The sequence below is a fragment of the Moschus berezovskii genome, chromosome 23, assembly GCF_049115385.1.
Source record: "Moschus berezovskii isolate FMDL1 chromosome 23, NW_MosBer_1.0, whole genome shotgun sequence".
Classification (NCBI taxonomy): domain Eukaryota; kingdom Metazoa; phylum Chordata; class Mammalia; order Artiodactyla; family Moschidae; genus Moschus; species Moschus berezovskii.
The window spans coordinates 31,961,892-31,983,175 of NC_142482.1; the positions used below are offsets into that span (position 1 = coordinate 31,961,892).

Sequence of the window (21,284 nt, forward strand, 5' to 3'; positions counted from 1 at the left end):
GTTTGGCCTAAAGCCAAACTATGGTAGGATTAATGGTAGTAATGGCGACCTCCTTCAAAAGGATTTATGCCAGACTACAGAATTCAGTGTCCCTGACTCCATGGCAGGCCACTGTCGACTCACGCCTCTGCTGGTGACTCCTGGACACACACAGACAAGTCTGGTTCGGTCTCTTGTGAGGTCACTGCTCTTTTCTCTTGGGTCCTGGTGTGCACAAGGTTTTGTTCCTGCCATCCAAGAGTATGTTTATTTAGTCCTATGGAAGTTCTGTAATCAAATCCCTCTGGCCTTCAAAGTCAAATTCCCTGGGGGCTCTCAGTCCCTCTCCAGATCCCCAGGTGTTGGAAAACCTGTTGTGGGCCCTAGAACTTTCACAAAAATTGTGAGAACTTCTTTGATATAATTGTTCTCCAGTTGTGGGTCGCCTGCTCAGTGGCTCTATGGTGGGACACACACACACAGAGCCTTCCACGTCTGCTGCAGCCAAAGCCCCTATCCCCACAGCAGGCCACTGCTGACCCATGCCTCCACAGGAGACACCCAAATACTCAAAGGCAAATCTGGCTCAGTCTCTTGTGGGGTCCCTGCCTCCTGGTGCCCACAAGGTTTTGTTTGAGCCACAGTTAGAACTCGACATGGAACACCAACCGGTTCCAAATTGGGAAAGGAGTACATCAAGGCTGCACATTGTCACCCTGGTTATTTAAGTTATATGCAGAGTACATCATGTGAAATGCCCGACTGGATGAAGCACAAGATGGAATCAAGATTGCTGGGAGAAATCTCAATAACCTCAGATATGCAGATGACACCACCCTTATGACAGAAAGCGAAGAGGAACTAAAGAGCCTCTTGATGAAAGTGAAAGAGGAGAGTGAAAAAGCTGGCTTAATACTCAACATTCAAAAAACGAAGATCATGGCATCCGATCCCATCACTTCATGGCAAATAGATGGGGGAACAATGGAAATAGTGACAGACTTTATTTTCTTGGGCTCCAAAATCACTGCAGATGGTGACTGCAGCCATGAAATTAAAAGATGCTTGCTCCTTGGAAGAAAAGCTGTTGCAAACCTAGACAGCATATTAAAAAGCAGAGACATTACTTTGCCGACAAAGGTCTGTCTAGTCCAAGCTATGGTTTTTCTAGTAGTCATGTACAGATGTGAGAGTTGGATCATAAAGAAAGCTGAGCACCCAAGAATTAATGCCTTTGAACTGTGGTGTTGGAGAAGACTCTTGAGAGTCCCTTGGACTGAAAGGAGATCAAACCAGTCAATCCTACAAGAAATCAGTCCTGAATATTCACTGGAAGGACTGATGCTGAAGCTGAAACTCCAATACTTTGGCCACCTGATGCAAAGAACTGACTCATCGGAAAAGATCCTGATGCTGGGTAAGATTGAAGGCAGGAGGAGAAGGGGACAACAGAGGATGAGATGGTTGGATGGCATCACCGATCGATGGACATGAGTTTGAGCAAGCTCTGGGAGCTGGTGATGGACAGGGAAGCCTGGCATGCTGCAGTCCATGGGGTCGCAAAGAATCGGACACGATGAGCGACTGAACTGAACTGAACTGAACTGAATCTTGAATGCCACATGAATGCCAAAATATTCAAAGAATTTTCACTACCTGTTTTAAAGATTTACTATAAAACTGTAGTATTAGTGTTAACAAAGGAGTGGGCATTTAATCAATGGAATAGGATAGAAAGGCTAGACATAGATCTACACATATCTGGTCAATTAATCTTTGAAATGCTGCAAAAGGCAATTCAGGAAAGTCCTTCAAGAAATGATACTGAAACAACTGGACATGGAGACGGAAAAAAAAAATGAAACTCATCCCTTCTGTACACGTTACAAAAAAATTAACTCTAAGTGGCTCTAGGACCTAAATGTAAAATAGGAAGCTATAAACTTTTTAGAAGAAAACAGAATAAACTTTGTGACCTTGCTTGACCTTCTAAAACAAGCTTTCAGAAACATTCCTAAAGATTTATCAAAATCACATATCAAAGGAAGGCTGCAGAAGACAAAGACGTATTTCTTTAAAAGACAGTATTTTTCATCTATCAAACTAGCAAGAATTATGGTACCTAGTGTGGGCCAAGATATGAGAGTCAGGAAATCTCCTACACTCAAAGGAAAAGAAAAAGGATTCTTACATAATTCTTTAATCCTTACATAATCCCTAGGGACAACACAAAAATATAAACAATTTAATGTCCTTTAGGTAGTCTCACATTTAGGTATTTATTCTGATGAAACCTTCAGGTAAGTGCAAAAAGTACAAACAGTCCACACACACAGGAACATACACACAAGACTGTTAACTGAAGCATTGTTTGAAATAAAGAAAAAAGTTAGCAGGAACCTATATACTATTTTTGAAAGATATATTTTAAAGTGATTAAAACATGTACAACAACAATGATTACTAATATCCTTAGTGTGCAGTGAAAATGAACCTCACCATAATCAGGTAACACCAACTGAAAATACAGTGCCCACTGTATTTGTAAAGACCAAGTTTGCAAGCCATTTTTACAACTGCCTGGTGTTAATCTTGATTTGGATACTAATTTATTGTTTTCCTAAATCAAAATTAATTATATTACACTTCTGTCTTCCCAATCATTGAATTTAGTTAGTACATATAGAGTTTGGATTTTTAATCTGTGATGAAGTAACTAGCACTTTTAAATTAATTTCTACTTTCAAAAAGGCACTGACAAACTGTCTTGTATTTCACAACTCATAAAAACCTATTTCTTTAGAAAAATATTGAGATAAATATGAGATAGTTGATTGTTAGTTAACTTACTCATAAATGGCTAGATCGTTTAACTGTGGGCAGTAGGTAGGTTCCCCATGTTCTAACATTGCACTTGAGATGTAACGAAAGAAAATAAAAAATAATACATTATCTCTTCCGGAAACCCCATGTGTTCAGGCCACATACCTTGATTCTTGCTTTCTCTATGAATTCTAGAGGGGTTTTTCCAAACTCAAATCCAGCTCCAATCCAAGGAATCCAGCCCCTTATGCACGGGGGTCTACGCAAGTTCTTCCACTGACGAAATAATAAAACAGCAACACAACCTAAGATTATAATCACTGTTGGGGAAATGAATTCCATGTTTTTGTCTAGCACCTTCCTGAGTAAGAGAAGGGAAAAGTCTTGCTTCTTCGCCCTGGAACAGGGCACTCACTGGACCTCCCAACTTTTCCGCTGTTACTTTTGCAGCTTGTTCGACTTCTTAACTGCACCCTCTTTTCCCCGCCCCAATTTTTAGGTAACTTTTGCATCATCTCTTCCTCCCACGTCGACGTCTGATTCAAGTCCAGGCTATCCGGGACAGAATGCAGGGGTTGGATCCAGCTGGGGCGAGCGCAGAGGGTGGAGGAGGGAGCCCCGTTACCATGGAGACCGGGGGAGCGGTTCAGGGCTGGCTTGCGGCCAATCAGAGGAGTCGGCCGAAAAGGGGGCGGAGCCACGCGGACTACATTTCCCAGAAGCCTCGGGGGCTTCGGGGTGTTTTCCGCTCCCCATCCACTGGGCTGTTCCAGCCTGGGGCTGCCAGGGAGGCTGCGGGTTCGTTGGGCCCGCCTGGCCGAGCCAAGCTAGGGAAATGATCCCCGCCTCGCAGCGTGTCGCTTGAGAAGGGGCCGCCCTGGCCTGCTGGCAGGCCAGCCGCGGCGCGGGACGCGGGCCAGAAGGGGCGTATCGTCGTCCCGAGCTGCTGCTGAATGTCGACGCCAGAAGATGCGGAGAGGCTCTCGCCGCTCGCCCAGAGATGGCCCCGCGCGAGCAAGTTCCTCCTGTCGGGCTGCGCGGCCACCGTGGCCGAGCTAGGTACCCGGCCGTCCAGCCTGGGCCTCCCCCGCTCGACCTCCAGGGGCCGCCCGAGGGTGGGGGGCCGGGCGGGTGGCTTCGTTTCCCAGTGGATGCAACCCTCTCGGTCCACACCTGTCCTGCTGGCAGGTGTGGCGGGGTGCGGGCAAGGCCAGCCTTGGGAGGAGGAGGGAGTGGAGGTCACGAAGGTTTCTTCCTTACGATTTTGTCTCCGTCGGATGTGCTGTTGCGCCTGAATGTGTCCTTTTAGGAGCTTCCTGAGCTGTTAGTCCCCTATAGGCATCATTTTCCCTTTTGTGAGGATGCTCTTTTTAAAACCACAATCCACTTTCCACCTTTATTGAGGACATCTCTGTTTATATTCTTACCCAGCCTCACTGTAGCGTTGTGTTTTGGGTCCAGGTTGTGGACTCAACTTGTGGGACTTAAGTTCTTAACCCATTCCTTACCGAGCAGACATCCACTCAGCACCTGCCTGTTGACCTCTTTGAGCTGAACTCAGCTGCACTGTGTATACCTTGCGAGAGTCTGAGAGGTTAATATATAAACGCTAAATCCAAGGCAAGACATCGATTGATCACATTATTATAATGACCACGGTGCAGGGGACTGTGGATATACAATTAAAAAGACCCAGCCCTGACCTTCTTACAGGTTGGTGGGGAGACATGCAGAGACAGCCAGTTACATTATGCTACTTATTGTAGTGGAGGTGTTATTATCATAAGAGCAGAGAGGATGAACAATTACATCTGCATGAGCAAGCCAGAGGGGCTACTTAGAGCAGAGTTATGATGCTCTTGCAAGAACAGGTGGTGCTTCTTGCAGGAATTTTGTGAGTATAGTGCCCGTGTTTCCCCTGTGAAGCCTTCCCTGTGCATTTTAACATGACGCTTTCATCTTCTTGCCCATTAAGGAAAAAAAAAAAAAAAAAAAAGCAGTAGCTCCAATGTGTTATCGTTTGTAAGTGTTAGTTTGCCCTGTTCTAAAATGAGTTTACTTTGTATTTCCAGCAGCGCCAAAACATCTTTTTTTTGCTCCTAGTGCTCATCCATTCTTGCCCTTTGAACCCTCCTTTTTTTCATTCTGTTCCCCCAAAGCTGAAGGAGAATTATTATCCATTGTTTTCACTGAAATACAATTCATCAACTTAAAAAAAAATTAAAGCAGACTGCTAAACGATTAGCTATATTCCCAGTTTCTTGTTTTTGTTTTTAACCCAGTGTTTCCCCTGTGACCAATGGCTTTGGTAAAGGAACCTTCCTCCTGTTAAAAACTTGTGGAGAATTGTGTGGGGGCGGGGAGTGAGAACCAGGGGATTCAAAATATGATATGGTTTTGAGTACAAAACGGTTTAGGATCAGAACCTGAAGCATTATTTAAGTAACCAGTAAGAAAGTCAAAATTATTTGAAGAGGCATAATTATGCTAATATAGAAGTGGCTATATCTTAAGATTTTGCAGGCTTCATATGTCAGTAAAGCACTGCTTAAATTCTCTGTTTGCATACAACTTGTGTTTTAGGAAAACAATCAGCAAGATAATTAACTTTTCCAAAGACCAGTGGTGCATATTGAATATTCTCTTGGAAAAGGCACAGCTGTGGTTTTGTGTGGTCACTGGAAAGATGATTTCTGTTTTTGTGGTGATGGTCACTGGAAAGACATGCAGTGTCACTAATGTTTATGAACTTATCTGAATCGCTGTGTGTATAAAGTTATGAGCATGATCTTCCTTATGTGAGCCAGTTTGCTTCACTTGTTTCAAGGCAAAAGGTCTACCTCTAATTCAAGATGTAATCATTAGGAAAAAAATTTCAAGTATAGTTGGTATTTTGTTAAGGAAGTCATGCAGAAAACTCATCAGTGCTGGGAAAAAAACACTCAATACGTACCTTAATTGAAAGAATACTGAGCCTGCCACCCTTGGGTAGAAAAGAAATGATAAACTCTATGATGCATCTTCTATTTTTCAGACAGTCAGGCCAGTAATTCATCTACATGGGAGCATCACCCATGAAATGACAGAATTCAGCTTCGTCTGGCATTTATTAAGAACCTGCCATAAGTAGTACAGTATTCTAAAAGTCATGTTGGCTCTTAATCACAGTTCCAGACCAGGGCACATCTTAGACTATAGATACCTGAAATTATTCCCACTGGAAAGCAAAAATTGAGGACAAAAGTAGGTTTTAGATGGACATTTATGACTGAAAAAACCCAAGGCTTGCCACTTTTTGTTTTCTTTCTGATGCTCTGGGACAGTGATTCTCAAGTTTGGGAGTGTGTCAGAATCCACTGATGTCTTAACCCCATCTGCCTACTGAAATTCCACAGGCGTGGGGCTAGGAAATAATGTAATTTTAAACAATCTCCTTAGTTGATTCTGATGTATTCTAAAATTTGAGAATTACCCATGTTGTGGTGACTAAAATCTGGGTCCTGTGATTTTCTAAAAAAAAAATTTTGTTTACTTTTCTGAATGTTATGGGTTTCCCCCTCGTTTTGTTTTTTCTTCTTGTTGTTGTTGTTGTCAGCAACCTTTCCCCTCGACCTCACAAAAACTCGACTTCAAATACAAGGAGAAGCTGCCCTTGCTCGGCTGGGAGATGGTGCAACAGAGTCTGCTCCATATAGGGGCATGGTACGCACGGCCCTAGGGATTGTCCAGGAAGAAGGCTTTCTAAAGCTCTGGCAAGGAGTGACACCCGCCATTTACAGACACATAGGTATTTATCTTGATTCTAGCTGGTGAGTTTGTCATGATTTCTGTGTTTGTCTCCTCTGCTTTCCTGTTGAGTTGTGGCCAAAAGTCAGCTAGTATCCTTCTCAGTTCAGTTCAGTTGCTCAGTCGTGTCCAACTCTTTGCAACCCCATGAATCACAGCACACCAGGCCTCCCTGTCCATCACCAACTCCCGGAGTTCACTCAAACTCATGTCCATCTAGTCGGTGATGCCATCCAGCCATCTCATTCTCTGTCGTCCCCTTTTCCTCCTGCCCCCAATCCCTCCCAGCATCAGAGTCTTTTCCAGTGAGTCAACTCTTCGCATGAGGTGGCCAAAGTATTGGAGTTTCAGCTTTAGCATCAGTCCTTCCAATGAACACCCAGGACCGATCTCCTTTAGAATGGACTGGTTGGATCTCCTTGCAGTTCAAGGGACCCTCAAGAGTCTTCTCCAACACCACAGTTGGAGTTTCCTTCCACTAATGTGACAAATGAATATATAATCTCTTAACCACCAATGCTTATTAAGGAATTATAAGCATTTCTTAGGGCTTTAGAAATGCATACAAAAGTATTAGGGATGAACTGTCCCGATCTCATGATATTTTCTAATGCACTCTGAAATAATTGAGGAAAAGAAAAAGCATGCAAGGTGAAAATGTTAGTAATTGATAAATCTCCATGATAGACATAGAGTATTATTTTTCTCTACTTTGCTGTATGCTTGAAAGGATTCCTAATAAAAAGGTTTTTTAAGTTTAAGAAAGAAGATGAATCACTGCAATTTTTATCAACTTGAGGAACTTTTAAACACAAAATTAAATTTTTTTTTTACACTCTTTGAAATTGAAAATATATTTCAGTGCAATGCCAGATCTTACCAGTGTCTGTCCCTTGTGTCCAAGGCCAGGTTGATCTGAAAGACAGCAAGGGTGACTGTCTAATCCAACTTTGGCAATAGAGTAAGAGCAACACAGGTGATTTTTGCCTCACTTCCCAGGCTACCTAAGTGAGCCTTTAGTCACTCTGAAAGGAAAACAGTTGAAATCATAATACTGCCAATGAGAAACTTTTCAGCTCTGCTTCCAGTGGGGCACCCACAATGATAGAAGTTATTGAGTTTCTAGCTTGTGCACAGAACATAAACTTGCCTTCAAAAGGAGGAGGGATGGATATGGCATTTTACTTCTATATATATACTCTTAATTATTGCTCAAGTATGTAGGGACCTTTGATCAGAAAAGTGCCCAGTACTAATATTTACCAGCTTTGTATTTTTAAAGCTTCAGTTTTCGAGATGAGCACATTACTGTATATTCACCAGGAACTGTGCAGAAAGATGATTATTTTGGTACTTTGTATGTTTTTGAATATCCTAAAATCCTGCATCTCTCTCTGAATACTGTGTATTGATTTTCATGATTTTTCTTTCTTATTCTTTTCTTTAATAGCTTCTTCTTGCCTCCCATTATCATTTTGAGTTTCACTTCTTTTCATTTGTATTTTGTTGACCACCATATGTGGTTTTATAGTTAAGATTCATTTCATATGTTTGAGATTGATTACCTTAACATAGTAAATTATCCAGTGAAGTTGCATGTGTTTATTGAATGAAAATGCCTGCTGTGTCCCAAGCTCTGTACTAGGGTGTATAGGGTAACGGAAACACACAAAACCTGCCTTAAAAGGCTCATGGTCTGCTGAAAAGATGAACAAGTAAACCAAGTTAGTTTCTAATCAAGATGATAAATGTAGTATTAGACACACACCTGGGGAGTTCTGGGGGGGGGGGTCATAGAAGCATGACAGGTGTAATGACAGCCTACAACACTGGAGGCCAGGTCAGAGGGCACTTTCTGGAAAACATGTTCTTTGAGTGGAGTCTTGAAAGAGTAGGAGGAGTTAGCAATGATGAGAAGGGATAATCCATTCAAGAAAGATCAGACAACATAGAAGGCCTGAGGCTTTACAAGGCATGCACGTTTGGAGAACCACCAAGGCCAGGTGTCAGAAGCCTAGGTTATATGAGAGAAGGACAGCTAGGGAGATCAGCTAGGCCACGTCAAAGCATCCTCTTGCTTTATTAAACGTAGGGCTGAATTCACCCTTTCAATGCTCTGTTTTGCAGTGTATTCTGGAGGTCGAATGGTCACTTACGAACATCTCCGTGAAGTTGTGTTTGGCAAAAGTGAAGATAAGCATTATCCCCTTTGGTAAGTTTTGCTTTGAAAATAATACATTGTATTGTACAACACAGGGAATGTAGCCAGTGTCTTATAATAACTATAAATAGAGCCTAACCTTTACAAATTGTGAATCACTATATTGTACACCTATAATTTATTTAATTTCATACACCCACTATATTTCAGTTTTTATAAAAAGAAAGGAGAAAGAGTCCAGGGACAGAGTCTCTTCAAAGAGAAGAACATCTTCAAAACCCTTTCATTTCGTAAAACTACTAAAACAGTAACCTATAAAACTTGGCTTACCAGCCTTTGTTAGACTGACTACATCAATGCTGTTTTTATTCCCCTGTGGTGAGAATTAAACTGCAGTTAAATTGTATCTTTGAAGCAACTGTCCTTCCTTTGAATTTCAGGCCATTAAAGGGGCCTGAAACTTCAGATTTGAATTTTGACTCCTGGTCCCTGGGCCCTCCCATCAGGAAACAAACCATCTACTCTCCTCTGTGATTTGTGTGGGTTCATTTTTTGCTTCACTTTGTCTTAACTCTCTTATGCAGGGGCTGTACCAGCATGGTATTGTTTTCTACAAAATGTGTGAAATTGATAACAACCTTTAGAAAAATGTATTTCCTTTTATAATTAGGAAATCGGTGATTGGAGGGATGATGGCTGGTGTTGTTGGCCAATTTTTAGCCAACCCAACTGACCTAGTGAAGGTTCAAATGCAAATGGAAGGAAAAAGGAAACTTGAAGGAAAACCACTGCGGTAGGTCCTGCGCTAACAGGTACCTTTCCTTTCCCCTTTGATCTCTGCATTTTTGGACCCCAACATTCAGTAAAGGCATTCACTGTGACTCCTAATTTGAAGTGATATTCACTAAGAGGAGACTGGAGGTGGACCTTTTCTTTACCTGGTGTGGTATACCTGTTCTTTTCAGACAAACTGTCCACGTGCATCACTCTGCTACTTTTCCAGCTAAGGCAGCTAGACTTGTCCCCTACTGGTGCTTGATAGAAAGAATCTGATCATTAACAGTTGCCCTGGTGTGAATTCCAGTTCTGCCATCGTGGCTTGGCCTTGTGGAAGTCCCTTAACGCTTCTAGTCTCTGTTTCTTCGTCTTTAAGAGACACTGTCTGAGATGGTTTCCGTGACAGAAGGTCTGGCTCATCAGGTGCCAGAAAGCCTGTTTCCTTTCCCTTTCTCCCTGCAGGAAGGGAAATAGCAAGGTAAACCTTATGAATTGTTCTACTTCCCTGTCTAATTTCTCTCTGCCTCTTTTCCCAAGTTTAAGGAAGTTTTTTTTTTTTTAACTTCAATATTACTATACTGTTGTGATATAAAATCCTCCTGTTGCACTATGCTCTATTGTCAAAATCTGCCTTTTTTCAAAGGGCCTCTCATTCAAGTTTATTCAGATATCACTTAGGCAGTTTCTTCTGGAAAAGAGGCAAATCTTGCAGACCGACAGATAACCCTCTGCCAGGAAGTAGAGAAAATGTAGGATGTCCTGAGCTCAGCATGCAGGGGTCTGCTCCTCTGAAAACTATGGGTGTGTGACTGAGCTAGTGGTGGATGAGGGTTTGGGGTCTCCTTAGGTGGTTTGCCATGACCACTGCCCTCTGCCCTGCTGCCCCTCCAGCTGCTGCTGCTAAGTCGCTTCAGTCGTGTCTGTGTGACCCCATAGACGGCAGCCCACCAGGCTCCTCCATCCCTGGGATTCTCCAGGCAAGAACACTGGAGTGGGTGGCCATTTCCTTCTCCAATGCTTGAAAGTGAAAAGTGAAAGTGAAGTTGCTCAGTCGTGCCTGACTCTTAGCGACCCCGTGGACTGCAGCCCACCAGGCTCCTCTGTCCATGGGATTTTTCCAGGCAAGAGTACTGGAGTGGGGTGCCATTGCCTTCTCCAGCCCCTCCAGCTGACTCAGTGCAAAGTGAGGGTGGGCTGTGGCAGCCCAGGCCCCCTTCCCAACAGGGACCTAAGTAACATGGACCAGGGAGGAGAAAAGGGTACCTACTCTGACTTAACCATGTAGTTTACAACATCCCAGGACCCATTTTGTCATCATGTAACAACTTCTGATTATTCTGGAGCAGGGCAAAGTGATATAGCCTTGGTTGGCTAGGTGGAGAAAAGGAACTGTTGGGGTCCAGAAATGTATGAGTTTTCACTGATCATGTCAATATTTTTCCTTCTCTTTGTCTCTCGTGTTAGACATTTTGGTTTTGATATAATAGTTTTTAAAAAATTGCTGTAAAGAACATGAACCTTGGGATCAAGCAACCTAGGATTCAAATCCAGCCTTTACTACATTTTAGCTGTATAACTCTAGTCAAGTTCTTAACTTCCCTAAGCCTCGGTTTCTTTGTTTGGATGAGAATTGGAATAATAATAACATACTCCATAGAGTTTTTAGGAATAAAACGTATCTTATATATATATATACAAGCCTGGTGCTTAGTAAGTGCATTAATAAGTAAATTCTATTAATAAATAAATTCTAGCTACGGTGACCATTATTCATGAGCATACTTCTTATGTAGCAGAATAGTAATTACGAATGCCCAATAAATAGATCATATTATCTTTTTGGTGAGACTCAGAGAGTTTAATGCCTGAGTAAAGCCACACAGCTAGTAAGTGATAAGGTGGTATTTGACACCAGGTATTTCTGGCTATATACAACCCAGGTTTTTATTTTATATCAGAAGTCTCCAGTTTTGGTTCATCAGCACCATTTTCATCTGTGTATAGAAAAATGTGCAAAATAAGGAAAAGATAAATTTTCTAAACCTAAAAGTATTCAGTTTTAAGAACTCTTCTGAAATTCTTCTTCTTAACTTTTGGTCTAAAATATCATTTCTTTCATGAAGTGACATGAGAATTAATCTTTTAATGTTGTCATTTGATAAAATCACAAAATTTGAAGGTCTCCCATAATATGAGGAAAATGAACTTAGAGGTCTGATAGACACTGTTCCCTCTTATAATTAGTATGTTCACAGACGATGTAAAATGTCAAGAAAGGAGTCTTAATCTATTTAATAATCTGAGAAGAGGATGGATGTTACAGTTTATAAAGATTTCCATAAAAATGTTTAAATAAAAAACTGGCCTTTTTTTCTAAAAAACTATTAAGTTTATCTGGGAATTAGACTTACATGGGTTGCTTTAATTTTTAACAATTCTAGATAGTTAAGATATTCTTGTACTCCAAATCATAACAGTTATAGATGAAGCTTATGCAGTTGCATCCCATACACAGGAATGCATAGAGTTTTCACATTTATTATTATTTCCCTTTAGATTTCGTGGTGTGCATCATGCATTTGCAAAAATCTTAGCTGAAGGAGGAATACGTGGGCTTTGGGCAGGCTGGGTACCCAATATACAAAGAGCAGCGCTGGTGAATATGGGAGGTAATGGAAACTTTATTGAATTCTGAGAAGTCCTGATCACCTTAATCATTTTAACTGTAAGCACTTACAAAGGGAAAAATGAGAATTTTTATCTTATTATTTTTAATAATATGTACTGGCAAGAGTCTTATTTTATGTTGTAATGTTGTAACTGAATATTTTCCCTAGAGTGGTTTCACTTTATTCTACAATGATGTATGGAAAAGGATTTCCTAAAACTAGCAACTTGTGACAGTAAGGAGATAATACCAAATCATTACTGAGGGTTCCTCCCCACCCCATACCTTCCTCTAAGATTCAAACTGGTATGTATACCATATGTGATGGGCATTATATCTAGGCTACAGATCTTTCCCCCCAGTAATCCTGCTCCTCTTGCTATATAACCCATCTGGTACAGCTGGTCACCTCGGGCTGGAAACCTGAATGTTTCCTTCACTCATTCCCATCTCTCACTTCCCATAGTCAGTCAGATTTCTTCTGTCTTCTAAATACTTCTTGAATGTTCCCCGCTCCAGCCTTCGGCTAAGTGAAATAAGTCAGTCAGAGAAAGACAAGTACCAGATGATCTCACTTAAGGTGGGATCTAAAAAACAAAACAAAATGAAAACAGACTCACGGATACAGAGAACAAATGAGTGGCCGTTCAAGGGGAGAGGAGTAGGGAACCAAAGTAATTGCAAGGGATTAAGAAGTACAAACTTCCAGGCATAAAAATGAGCCATGGGGAGGTAACGTACAGCATAAGGAATTATTCCAGTATACTGCAGTACCTTTCTACAAGGACCAGTGATTACTAGGCTTGTTGTCATGGTGACCTTTTTATAATGTATGCACCTGTCAAATCACTGTGTAGTACACCTACATAATATCGTATGTCAACTATATTTCATTGAAAAGAAAAGGTTCTCCCATTCAGTAACTACTACCTTAGTATCCTTACAATGACCATTTTTATAGTTTTTTTCTTTTTTTCTAAGTCGCTTCAGTCGTGTCCGACTCTGTGCGACCCCATAGACAGCAGCCCACCAGGCTCCACCGTCCCTGGGATTCTCCAGGCAAGAACACTGGAGTGGGTTGCCAAGTAACCATCAAAACACAACTAGACCACTGCCACGGCATCTACCTGATCTCTTCTATGGCTCTCAAATTTGGACCCAATATCCAGAGAGCTTTATTGAAAATACAGATCTCAACATGTTACTGGTATCCCTGAAACCCCTAACTGGCCTCTCATCACTCACAGAATAAAGTGGAAATTTCATAACACAGAAGGTCTGCATAAATCAACCTGTGCCTTCTGGGTTTGAGTAGTTCATTGATTCTGAAGCACACAGTGAAGCAGAGTCATAAGTGAAAAGGTTCCACTGCCTACACACACCAAACTGCCTCAGCGTCTGTACTGTCTGTCCTCTTCCCTCTTCTCTATTTAGTTACTTCTGCAGACTTTTTAATATGTGGCTAAGGTGTCTTCTGCATCATGTGCTTTACCTGAACCTCCCACAACCACCCCCCAGGTCATGGTGTGTTGGATGCCCCTTTATGTGTTTCCCTAGTTCTCAGTGTTGAGCTCTAGTGCTGTTTTTACCTCATTTCATTGCTTTCTTCTATGTGTCTATCTCCTCCCCCTGGATTTTGAGCCCCATAAAGGCATGGACTGTATTTTATTCACCTTTATTTTTCCAGTCCCTCCTACCTTTCCCAATCCCTCTTACATAATCAACAAATGTTTAATGAACGAATCAGTGGATGAAAGACTCCTTTCTAAGACCAAAATTATATGAGTCTAAGACTTAGCAGCAGCAGCAGCAGCAAGAAACTGATAAATAGCAGTTTTGAGAGTTATAGTAACATACCACTTAAACACCAAAGGAAGTAAGTCTGTTTTATATTTTTCCATTTCAGACCATTGATGTCTCCTGCATCATATTAGTAGATATTCTGGTTTTCAGAAAACCTTTCAGATGATCATTTCTCAATCGATTGCTTCAATATCTTTGCAGCCCAGAGTTCTCTTCCAAGTTCTAGCTATCTAGTCAGCATCTTCATTTGGTACCTCAAATATATATTAACTTTGAATGTGTCCAAACCAAATCATTTACTGAATCACTTCCTTCTCTGTTCTTCCCAATCTCAAAATATGGTATCATCATATTTTTATGATGGCTTTTTAGTTGAATGACCCAGAAACCTAGGCATGATTTTGATCTCTTTGCTTTCACTTACTGCTTACAGCCAACCAGTCACCAAATCCAGCCAGTTCTATCTCCCAGAGAGATCCCAAGTTCATCCACTTCTCTTCATCCCTAGACCTACGCCCTGGTCCAAAGTACTATTAATCTCCTCCTTCTGGACCACTACAAATATGTCCTAACTGGTCCCCCCACACACATAAACACAGCCACCCTGCCCCACTATGCATCTGAAATTGTTCTCATCAGGATCACCAGTGCCTGTCATCTTATTTTAAAACATTTAAATCAGTCCATTCTCATTTTCACATCGCTATAAATGGCAGCTCTGTCCTTCCAGTTGTTCAACCTCAAAGCCTTGAAGTCATCTTTGCTTCCTTTCTTTCCCTCCATATTTAGTCTGCTGGCTGATCTGTTGATTCTGTCTTCAAAACACCCAGAATCTGACCAGTGCTCCACACCCCATTATCCAAGCCACCACTCTTTCTTACCAGAAGAACTGCAGTGGTGTCGTATCTAATGTGCCTTGTCTCCCGATAGTCTGAGTAGACTATCACAGTGACCTTGTAAATACTAGCCCAGGTCAGCCACTCCTCTGCCCCAGACCCTCCTCTTCTCTGACTCTTGCTTCCTCTGCTCCTGTTAAACCAGTGTTCTTGCCATTCCTCTAACATACGAAACTGACTTTTGCCTTTTTGACCTACTGTGGTTCTGCCTAGGACACTTTCTCATAGACATCTCCAAAGTTTACTTCCTCAAGCTTCCTGAAGGTCTCCACTCAAATATTATTTTGAGGTCATCTCCAGCTGTTCTATTTAAAAATCACACGCACCATCCTTCCCCACCCTCGCACCCTCGCTGTCTCCTTTTCCTGCCTGATTTGTCTTCAGAGCAGTTACTGCCATCCGAAACGCCACGTGGCTTACTTACTTGTTTATTGTCTCCTCCTTCAACAAAGAATGGTGGTTTTGTTCATTTTTGTCCATGGCTCTTTCCCCAGTGCATAGAAATAATGCCCATCACATGGTATGCTCTCAGATGTCCGGTGAATGATCAAACATATCTACCCATTCTGAGCTCTTTACAGTTCACTTCCCTATACTTTGGTGTAGGTAATCTTTATAAAATTCCATGATTGTGATCTAGCCCTCCCCTGTTTAAAACCTTTCAACAGCTCTTCATTGTCATTAGAAAAAAGTATAAAAAGCTTAATGTAGAATAAAGGCCAGGATCTTTTGTTTAAAGTGATAGAATCTCAATTCAGCCTAGCCTAGGCTAAAAAAGGAATTCATGAGCTCGAGCACTGAAAAGTGCAGGGGTTGAGCTGACTCTGAGCAAAGCTGGATTCAGATGTTCAGATGATATGAATGTCTGTCTCTCTTCCTTTTTTCCTCCCCCTCCCTCCGTTGCTCTGCTCTTCTCTGCTTGAGCACAAGAATGGGATCTTTCATCTTTGTATACATTCTTGTCCCACGCTTAGCACATTCTTGACACAGAAGACATTCATTGTTGAGTGAATGACATTTAAACTTTCTTTCTCTATGTATTGCCAGATTTAACCACTTATGACACAGTAAAACACTACTTGGTATTGAATACACCACTTGAGGACAATATCATGACTCATGGCTTATCAAGGTAAGACTGTTTTAATTTGTCTCTTTCTATTTTTTCCTCTCTCACTCTTTCTTCCATGTTTGGCATAAATTCTAACTTTTATCTCTTCTGATTGGGAACCTAGTGATAACACCCTTAAAGAAAGGCGATAGTACCTTTATAAGGAGCAATTTTCTTAAAGTGTGTTGCAGTTAAAATGTGAACGAGAGGGGCAGAATATTTCAGGTTAAATTTCCCCAAATATTTGCACTTTGGTAGGGCTATCCCAGGGTCAGATTCTGACAATTGATTATCTAACTCAATTCAGTGGGTATGTTTGAGCATCGTTTGCGTTAAAGACACTGTGCAAAGCCCTGCAGTAGATACAAAAGGTAAACCACACTGCTTCCCAGGGAGTTTACCAAGGGGAAAAACAAAACAAGTATAAAAACACTGCACAGTAAGTGCTAAAAGAAAGGGACAAGTTACTGTCAAGTTGGGCAGCGGGGGGGGGAAGGGAGAAAAAAACCACTTCGCAGGGCCTATAAAGGAGATAGATAAATGTTTTGAAGGGCTGTGGCTCTTGATGGATAGAGACATGATAAAGAAGTGCTTCCTAGGAAGGAGAAACAGCTTAAATTCTTTGCAACACAAGTTCAGATTATCCATTAAGATGAGTTACTTTATAGATGTTGAGTGGCCTTATGATTCTGTTTAGCTTCTGATCTTGTTTCGAAATTCTAGAACCCTTAATGCTATTTAGACAACCCCAAAACTGTATGAGAGGGCTTCCTAGGTGGCACAGTGGTAAAGAATCTGCCTGCCAATGCAGGAGACTTAAGAGACATGGGTTTGATCCCTGGGTTGGGAAGATCCCCTAGAGTAGGAAATGGCAACCCACTCCAGTATTTTTCCTGGGAAAATTCCGTGGACAGAGGGGCTTGGTGGGGTTATAGTCCATGGGGTCACAAGTAGTCAGACACAACTGAGCGACTCAGCATGCACGCACACAAAACTATATAAGTAGCGCCAAATCAATGATATTTAGAGGTATAGCTATAGATAGAAATGATTCTTAAGTTTAGGTTCACTTTATATTCTTAGTGTAGTTTTTCTTCATTCGTCCTCTTAAAATAAGTGTTATCTTTCACGCTGCCAGGGCAATCATTCTGTCTATCTTTGCTCACCTTTCATATTCCAAAATCTCATTCAGGTGTGTTCACAAGCAATAACATATTTTCTGTAGCCAATAGCCCACCGTCTCTTTCAAAGCAAACAGGATTTGGGGCCTCCATCCTATATCTGTACCCAACCTGACCTTCCGTTCACTGTCTCCGTTTATGCTGTTCTCTCTGCTTGTTAGACTTTCTTCCCCAATTCTTCTTTGTCAAGTCAGCCTGTGAAATAGTCTCAAATTTCAAGGGACTTTTCTGTTCCAGTGTTACCATCTATTCTGGGAGCAGGATATTCAGTTCTAACAGCTCCCCAGTGATGTTACCTCTGTTTCTTTTTCATTGTCTTTATCCAAATGGTCTTTGAACTATTACCTCTCTAACCTAAGATTCAGGGATTTCCCAGTAGGTGTAAATCTGCCTAATGGACATGACTCCACTTAATGGATCTGTCCTTTTTGGAAATACGTAAGATTTCCCATCACTATATTCCAGCCCAGCTGAAATAAGTTTATCTTATTGTTCTCTAATTCAGGTTTTGCAAATGATTGCGATCATTGGGTGCTGAGATGATCGGTACTTGGTTCATTCTTAGCCCTACCCACTGGATCAGGTTTTTAAATGGAGTCGGGGGGAGTATGTGTGGTCCGTGAGGCGGCTCCAAAGTTGCTGTCCGTGAACTCACAGCTGGGTAGGTGAACAGTGCTGTGTGATCTGGAGGTTCTGGATGCTGCATTACAGGGTAGAACAAGTGCTCACCGAGGTTTAAAGAGGGTCTCAGCTGTGCAGTCGAGAGACTGATAGGAGCCATCAGCCCCCGAGGGAAAGGAGTTTGATATGAAGAAGAGGAGTGCAAATAGTGCAGTCTCTGAACTGGCTGCTTCAGAATGCTTAAGGGGTAAACTGTATGCTCTGTGTATTTTACCATAATTAAAAACAATGGTGTGTGTGCTCTCTTGGGCAGCACACATACCAAAAACAGTGGTGTGAGTACGCTGAAGTTCTCCGGCAGGGAAGGAGCAGTAGAAGACGTGTGGCTAGGACTTTAGGGTGATGGGGAGGCAGGTGGTAAGGTATGTTAAAATAGGGGAAGTAGAAAGGAAATTATACAGAACGGGAAAACCAGAAGAGTCCCCCTTTTCCCTCTTTTTAAATCATGAGGCTGTTGAGAGGTAAAACTGGGCAAAAGATTAGCTTACACTGTATGACGATCATACATGAGCATGGTTATTTTGTTGATGTGGAAGAGGATTGTTCATCCTGAAACCGTGCTTATGAACTAATACAGACTAGCCTTGCACAGAGCCATCTGGTCTCCTGGAGAGAACAGAAGACGTACCCCATCATTCTCTATCATCACTTAAAGACACATTCTGGGCTTCACTTTGTGGGTATTACTGGTAAGGAGTGATAAAGGTCAACAGCAAAAAGTAGCCATGTTCCTGTCAAGTATCTAAGCAAAATTGATGTAGCTTTTACGGCTCTGTCTTCTCACTTTGACTCTAGATACCACCTTAACTGAGGCCTCCTTAATGCAGTATTGGTTCTCTTAATATTTAAAGGAGCCTAGCCAGATCACCGGAGAAGGCAACGGCAAGCCACTCCAGTACTCTTGCCTAGAAAATCCCATGGACGGAGGAGCCTGGTGGGCTACAGTCCATGGGGTCGCTACTAGTCGGACACGACTGAGCGACTTCACTTTCACGCGTTGGAGAAGGAAATGGCAACCCACTCCAGTGTTCTTGCCTGGAGAATCCCAGGGATGGCAGAGCCTGGTGGGCTGCCGTCTATGGGGTCGCACAGAATCGGACACGACTGAAGTGACTTAGCAGCAGCAGCAGCAGCCAGATCACACTACCTCCTGTAAACAATTTGATAAGAGGAGGATGAAGCAGGCCACTGGCAGCTGCCCCCCAAAGTGTCTGTGTGCCAAATAGGCCCACAGTTGCCAAAGGGGATCCTTGATGTGGTTATTATACAGGTAAAAAAATCCTTTATTAAGTACATTAATTAATGACTACTAATGAATGAGGGCTGCCTATCTTTTAAAAGTAGAATTTATTAATAATATTAACAGTCTGGTAGAAGTAGTCTCCACTCCTGAAACATATGTATAGCTGAGCCGGCACCCAGCCTCTCTGAAGTAAGTGAACAAGTGAAAATGTAGTGTTTCTTTCCAGTCTTTTGAGCCAAAAAGGGGAAATTGTGTATATTTTTCTGTCTTCTTTGTTTTTCTCACCTCTTGACTGGTCTTGCATGCTGTTTCTAGTAGACTTAAGTTTTAGAACTTAGGTGAATTTTGTAGTTGGTTGCCTGTTTCTGTGTAAAAGTAATGATGCTATATTAAAATGAGGGCTTCTCTCACAGCTCAGTTGGTAAAGAATCCACCTGCAATGCAGGAGACCCTGGTTTGATTCCTGGGTTGGGAAGATCTGCTGGAGAAGGGGTAGGCTACCCATTCCAGTATTCTTGGGCTTCCCTTGTGGCTCAGCTGGTAAAGAATCCGCCTACAATGTGGGAGACCTGGGTTCAGTCCCTGGGTTGGGAAGATCCCCTGGAGAAGGGAAAGGCTACCCACTCCAGTATTCTGGCCTGGAGAATTCTGACATTAAATATTGACTTTCAGAGGATCTGAACAAATAGGAAAGAATGTTAAAAGAACAGCAGTCTACGCCTCCCGGGATATATATGGTGAAGCAGTAAGTTCTTTGCACATAGGCAATGCCTGTCATGTGAACAGAGACCCAAGAAAAGTTATATGCACAGTCGGGTCACTTGCTGGAAAATGTAAATAGGTTTTATGGGTTCTTTCTCTTGAATTCAGGTATTCCTGAAGTTTGTTTCTCCTTTGAATGATCAGTCCTGATCTGAAAGACTCATAAAGAACTTGGGTGCTTGCTGCTCCAGCAGTTCAAAGTAAGACAGTGTGAAGATTCCTAATGCCATTTCAACCTCCCCACCACAGAGCCTTCAGAAACTTCAAAGGCCTTGCTTGGCCCGGAAGTCAGCGGTCCTTATCTCTGGGAGACACTTGATGTTCTGGGAAGAGATAAAAGTTGTCCACAGTTTTCCTTTCTAGCTTTAGAGGAAGATAAGATACTCTTCCCACCCCCCGATTCCCGTCTCTGGACTCAGCTGCCAACTTCCGGGTCTCGAGCCTTCATTTCTCTTGGTTTAGGATGACCACCCATCTTTTGTCATCTGCGTTTCTCCTGAAAAAATTTACAGCAGGAGTTAATGGCTTCTCGGGTTACGGGATGTCGATCATATTCCTGTATTGCCTCTCTCACGCCCACATACATAATGAACTGCTGGTGGCCTCTGAACTGTTGAGTCACTTATTTAAAAGAATCTTGATTTAGATGATTTGGCCACATCCATTCTGTCTGTCTTGAATAACTGACCAGAAGCCTTTTTCAAAAAGGAGTGATTATGTGATTTCTGCACCCCCCCTCCGCCCCCACTTTAAGATCCTTTCCCTTTGCATTGAGAATAAAATCTCAGCCTTCTCTGCCTGCATCTTTAGTCTCTGGTCTGGCTGGTGAGAAGGAACCATCTATGTCAAGATCTGCTCTCACCCAAGAGCCTTTCCATTACTGCCTCTCACCTGGTTAATCCCTACCACGTGATCTCATTTCATTTTTTTCCCCACAGCACTAACCGTACCTGAAATTATTCATTTCTCCTCTGCCCCTCCCCAGGCAGGATCTTATTTGTCTTGTTCACTGCCTAGAAGAGTGCCTGCCTCCAGCAGATGTTCAATGTATATCTGTTGACTAGACATTATTTTCATTTTTTTTCAGCTCTTTAATGAATGAATTTATCATTGATTTTAAGCTGAAAGAGCATTAGTATGAAGAATATTATTGAACTAGGTTTAGTATTCCATTCTTTCCAAATATCACATCCCCGTTCCTTAAAATTTGGAAGCTGCTACATATTACCTTTCAATTTCATTTATTTGTATCTACAGTTTATGTTCTGGACTGGTAGCTTCTATTCTGGGAACACCTGCTGATGTCATCAAAAGCCGAATAATGAATCAACCACGAGATAAACAAGGAAGGTAGACAGAAAGTCTTAGTGTCCGTGTATATGAATGCCTATAATAACAATGTTCTTTAAAGAC

The 21,284-nt window shown here is 41.9% G+C and overlaps 2 protein-coding genes across 5 annotated transcripts in view; one reads left to right on the top strand and one right to left on the bottom strand.

Moving 5' to 3' along the window:
• Window positions 1-3,381, bottom strand: part of CYP39A1 (cytochrome P450 family 39 subfamily A member 1) — an 88,128-nt gene extending 84,747 nt beyond the window's left edge. Inside the window, exon 1 of the mRNA XM_055407080.2 lies at window positions 2,968-3,381. Coding sequence (XP_055263055.2) covers window positions 2,968-3,144 — 177 coding nt within the window. The 5' untranslated portion in view covers window positions 3,145-3,381. The remainder of the gene's footprint in view (window positions 1-2,967) is intronic.
• A 183-nt stretch (window positions 3,382-3,564) lies between these two features.
• SLC25A27 (solute carrier family 25 member 27) overlaps window positions 3,565-21,284 on the top strand; it is a 29,093-nt gene continuing 11,373 nt past the window's right edge. For 3 of the 4 annotated variants that reach the window (XM_055406794.2, XM_088831054.1, XM_055406795.2), the window contains exons 1-7: window positions 3,565-3,861; window positions 6,398-6,589; window positions 8,716-8,800; window positions 9,420-9,542; window positions 12,083-12,195; window positions 15,941-16,025; window positions 21,129-21,221. In XM_055406794.2, coding sequence (XP_055262769.1) covers window positions 3,756-3,861; window positions 6,398-6,589; window positions 8,716-8,800; window positions 9,420-9,542; window positions 12,083-12,195; window positions 15,941-16,025; window positions 21,129-21,221 — 797 coding nt within the window. In that variant the 5' untranslated portion in view covers window positions 3,565-3,755. The remainder of the gene's footprint in view (window positions 3,862-6,397; window positions 6,590-8,715; window positions 8,801-9,419; window positions 9,543-12,082; window positions 12,196-15,940; window positions 16,026-21,128; window positions 21,222-21,284) is intronic. The other variant, XM_088831055.1, reaches the window with a different exon arrangement.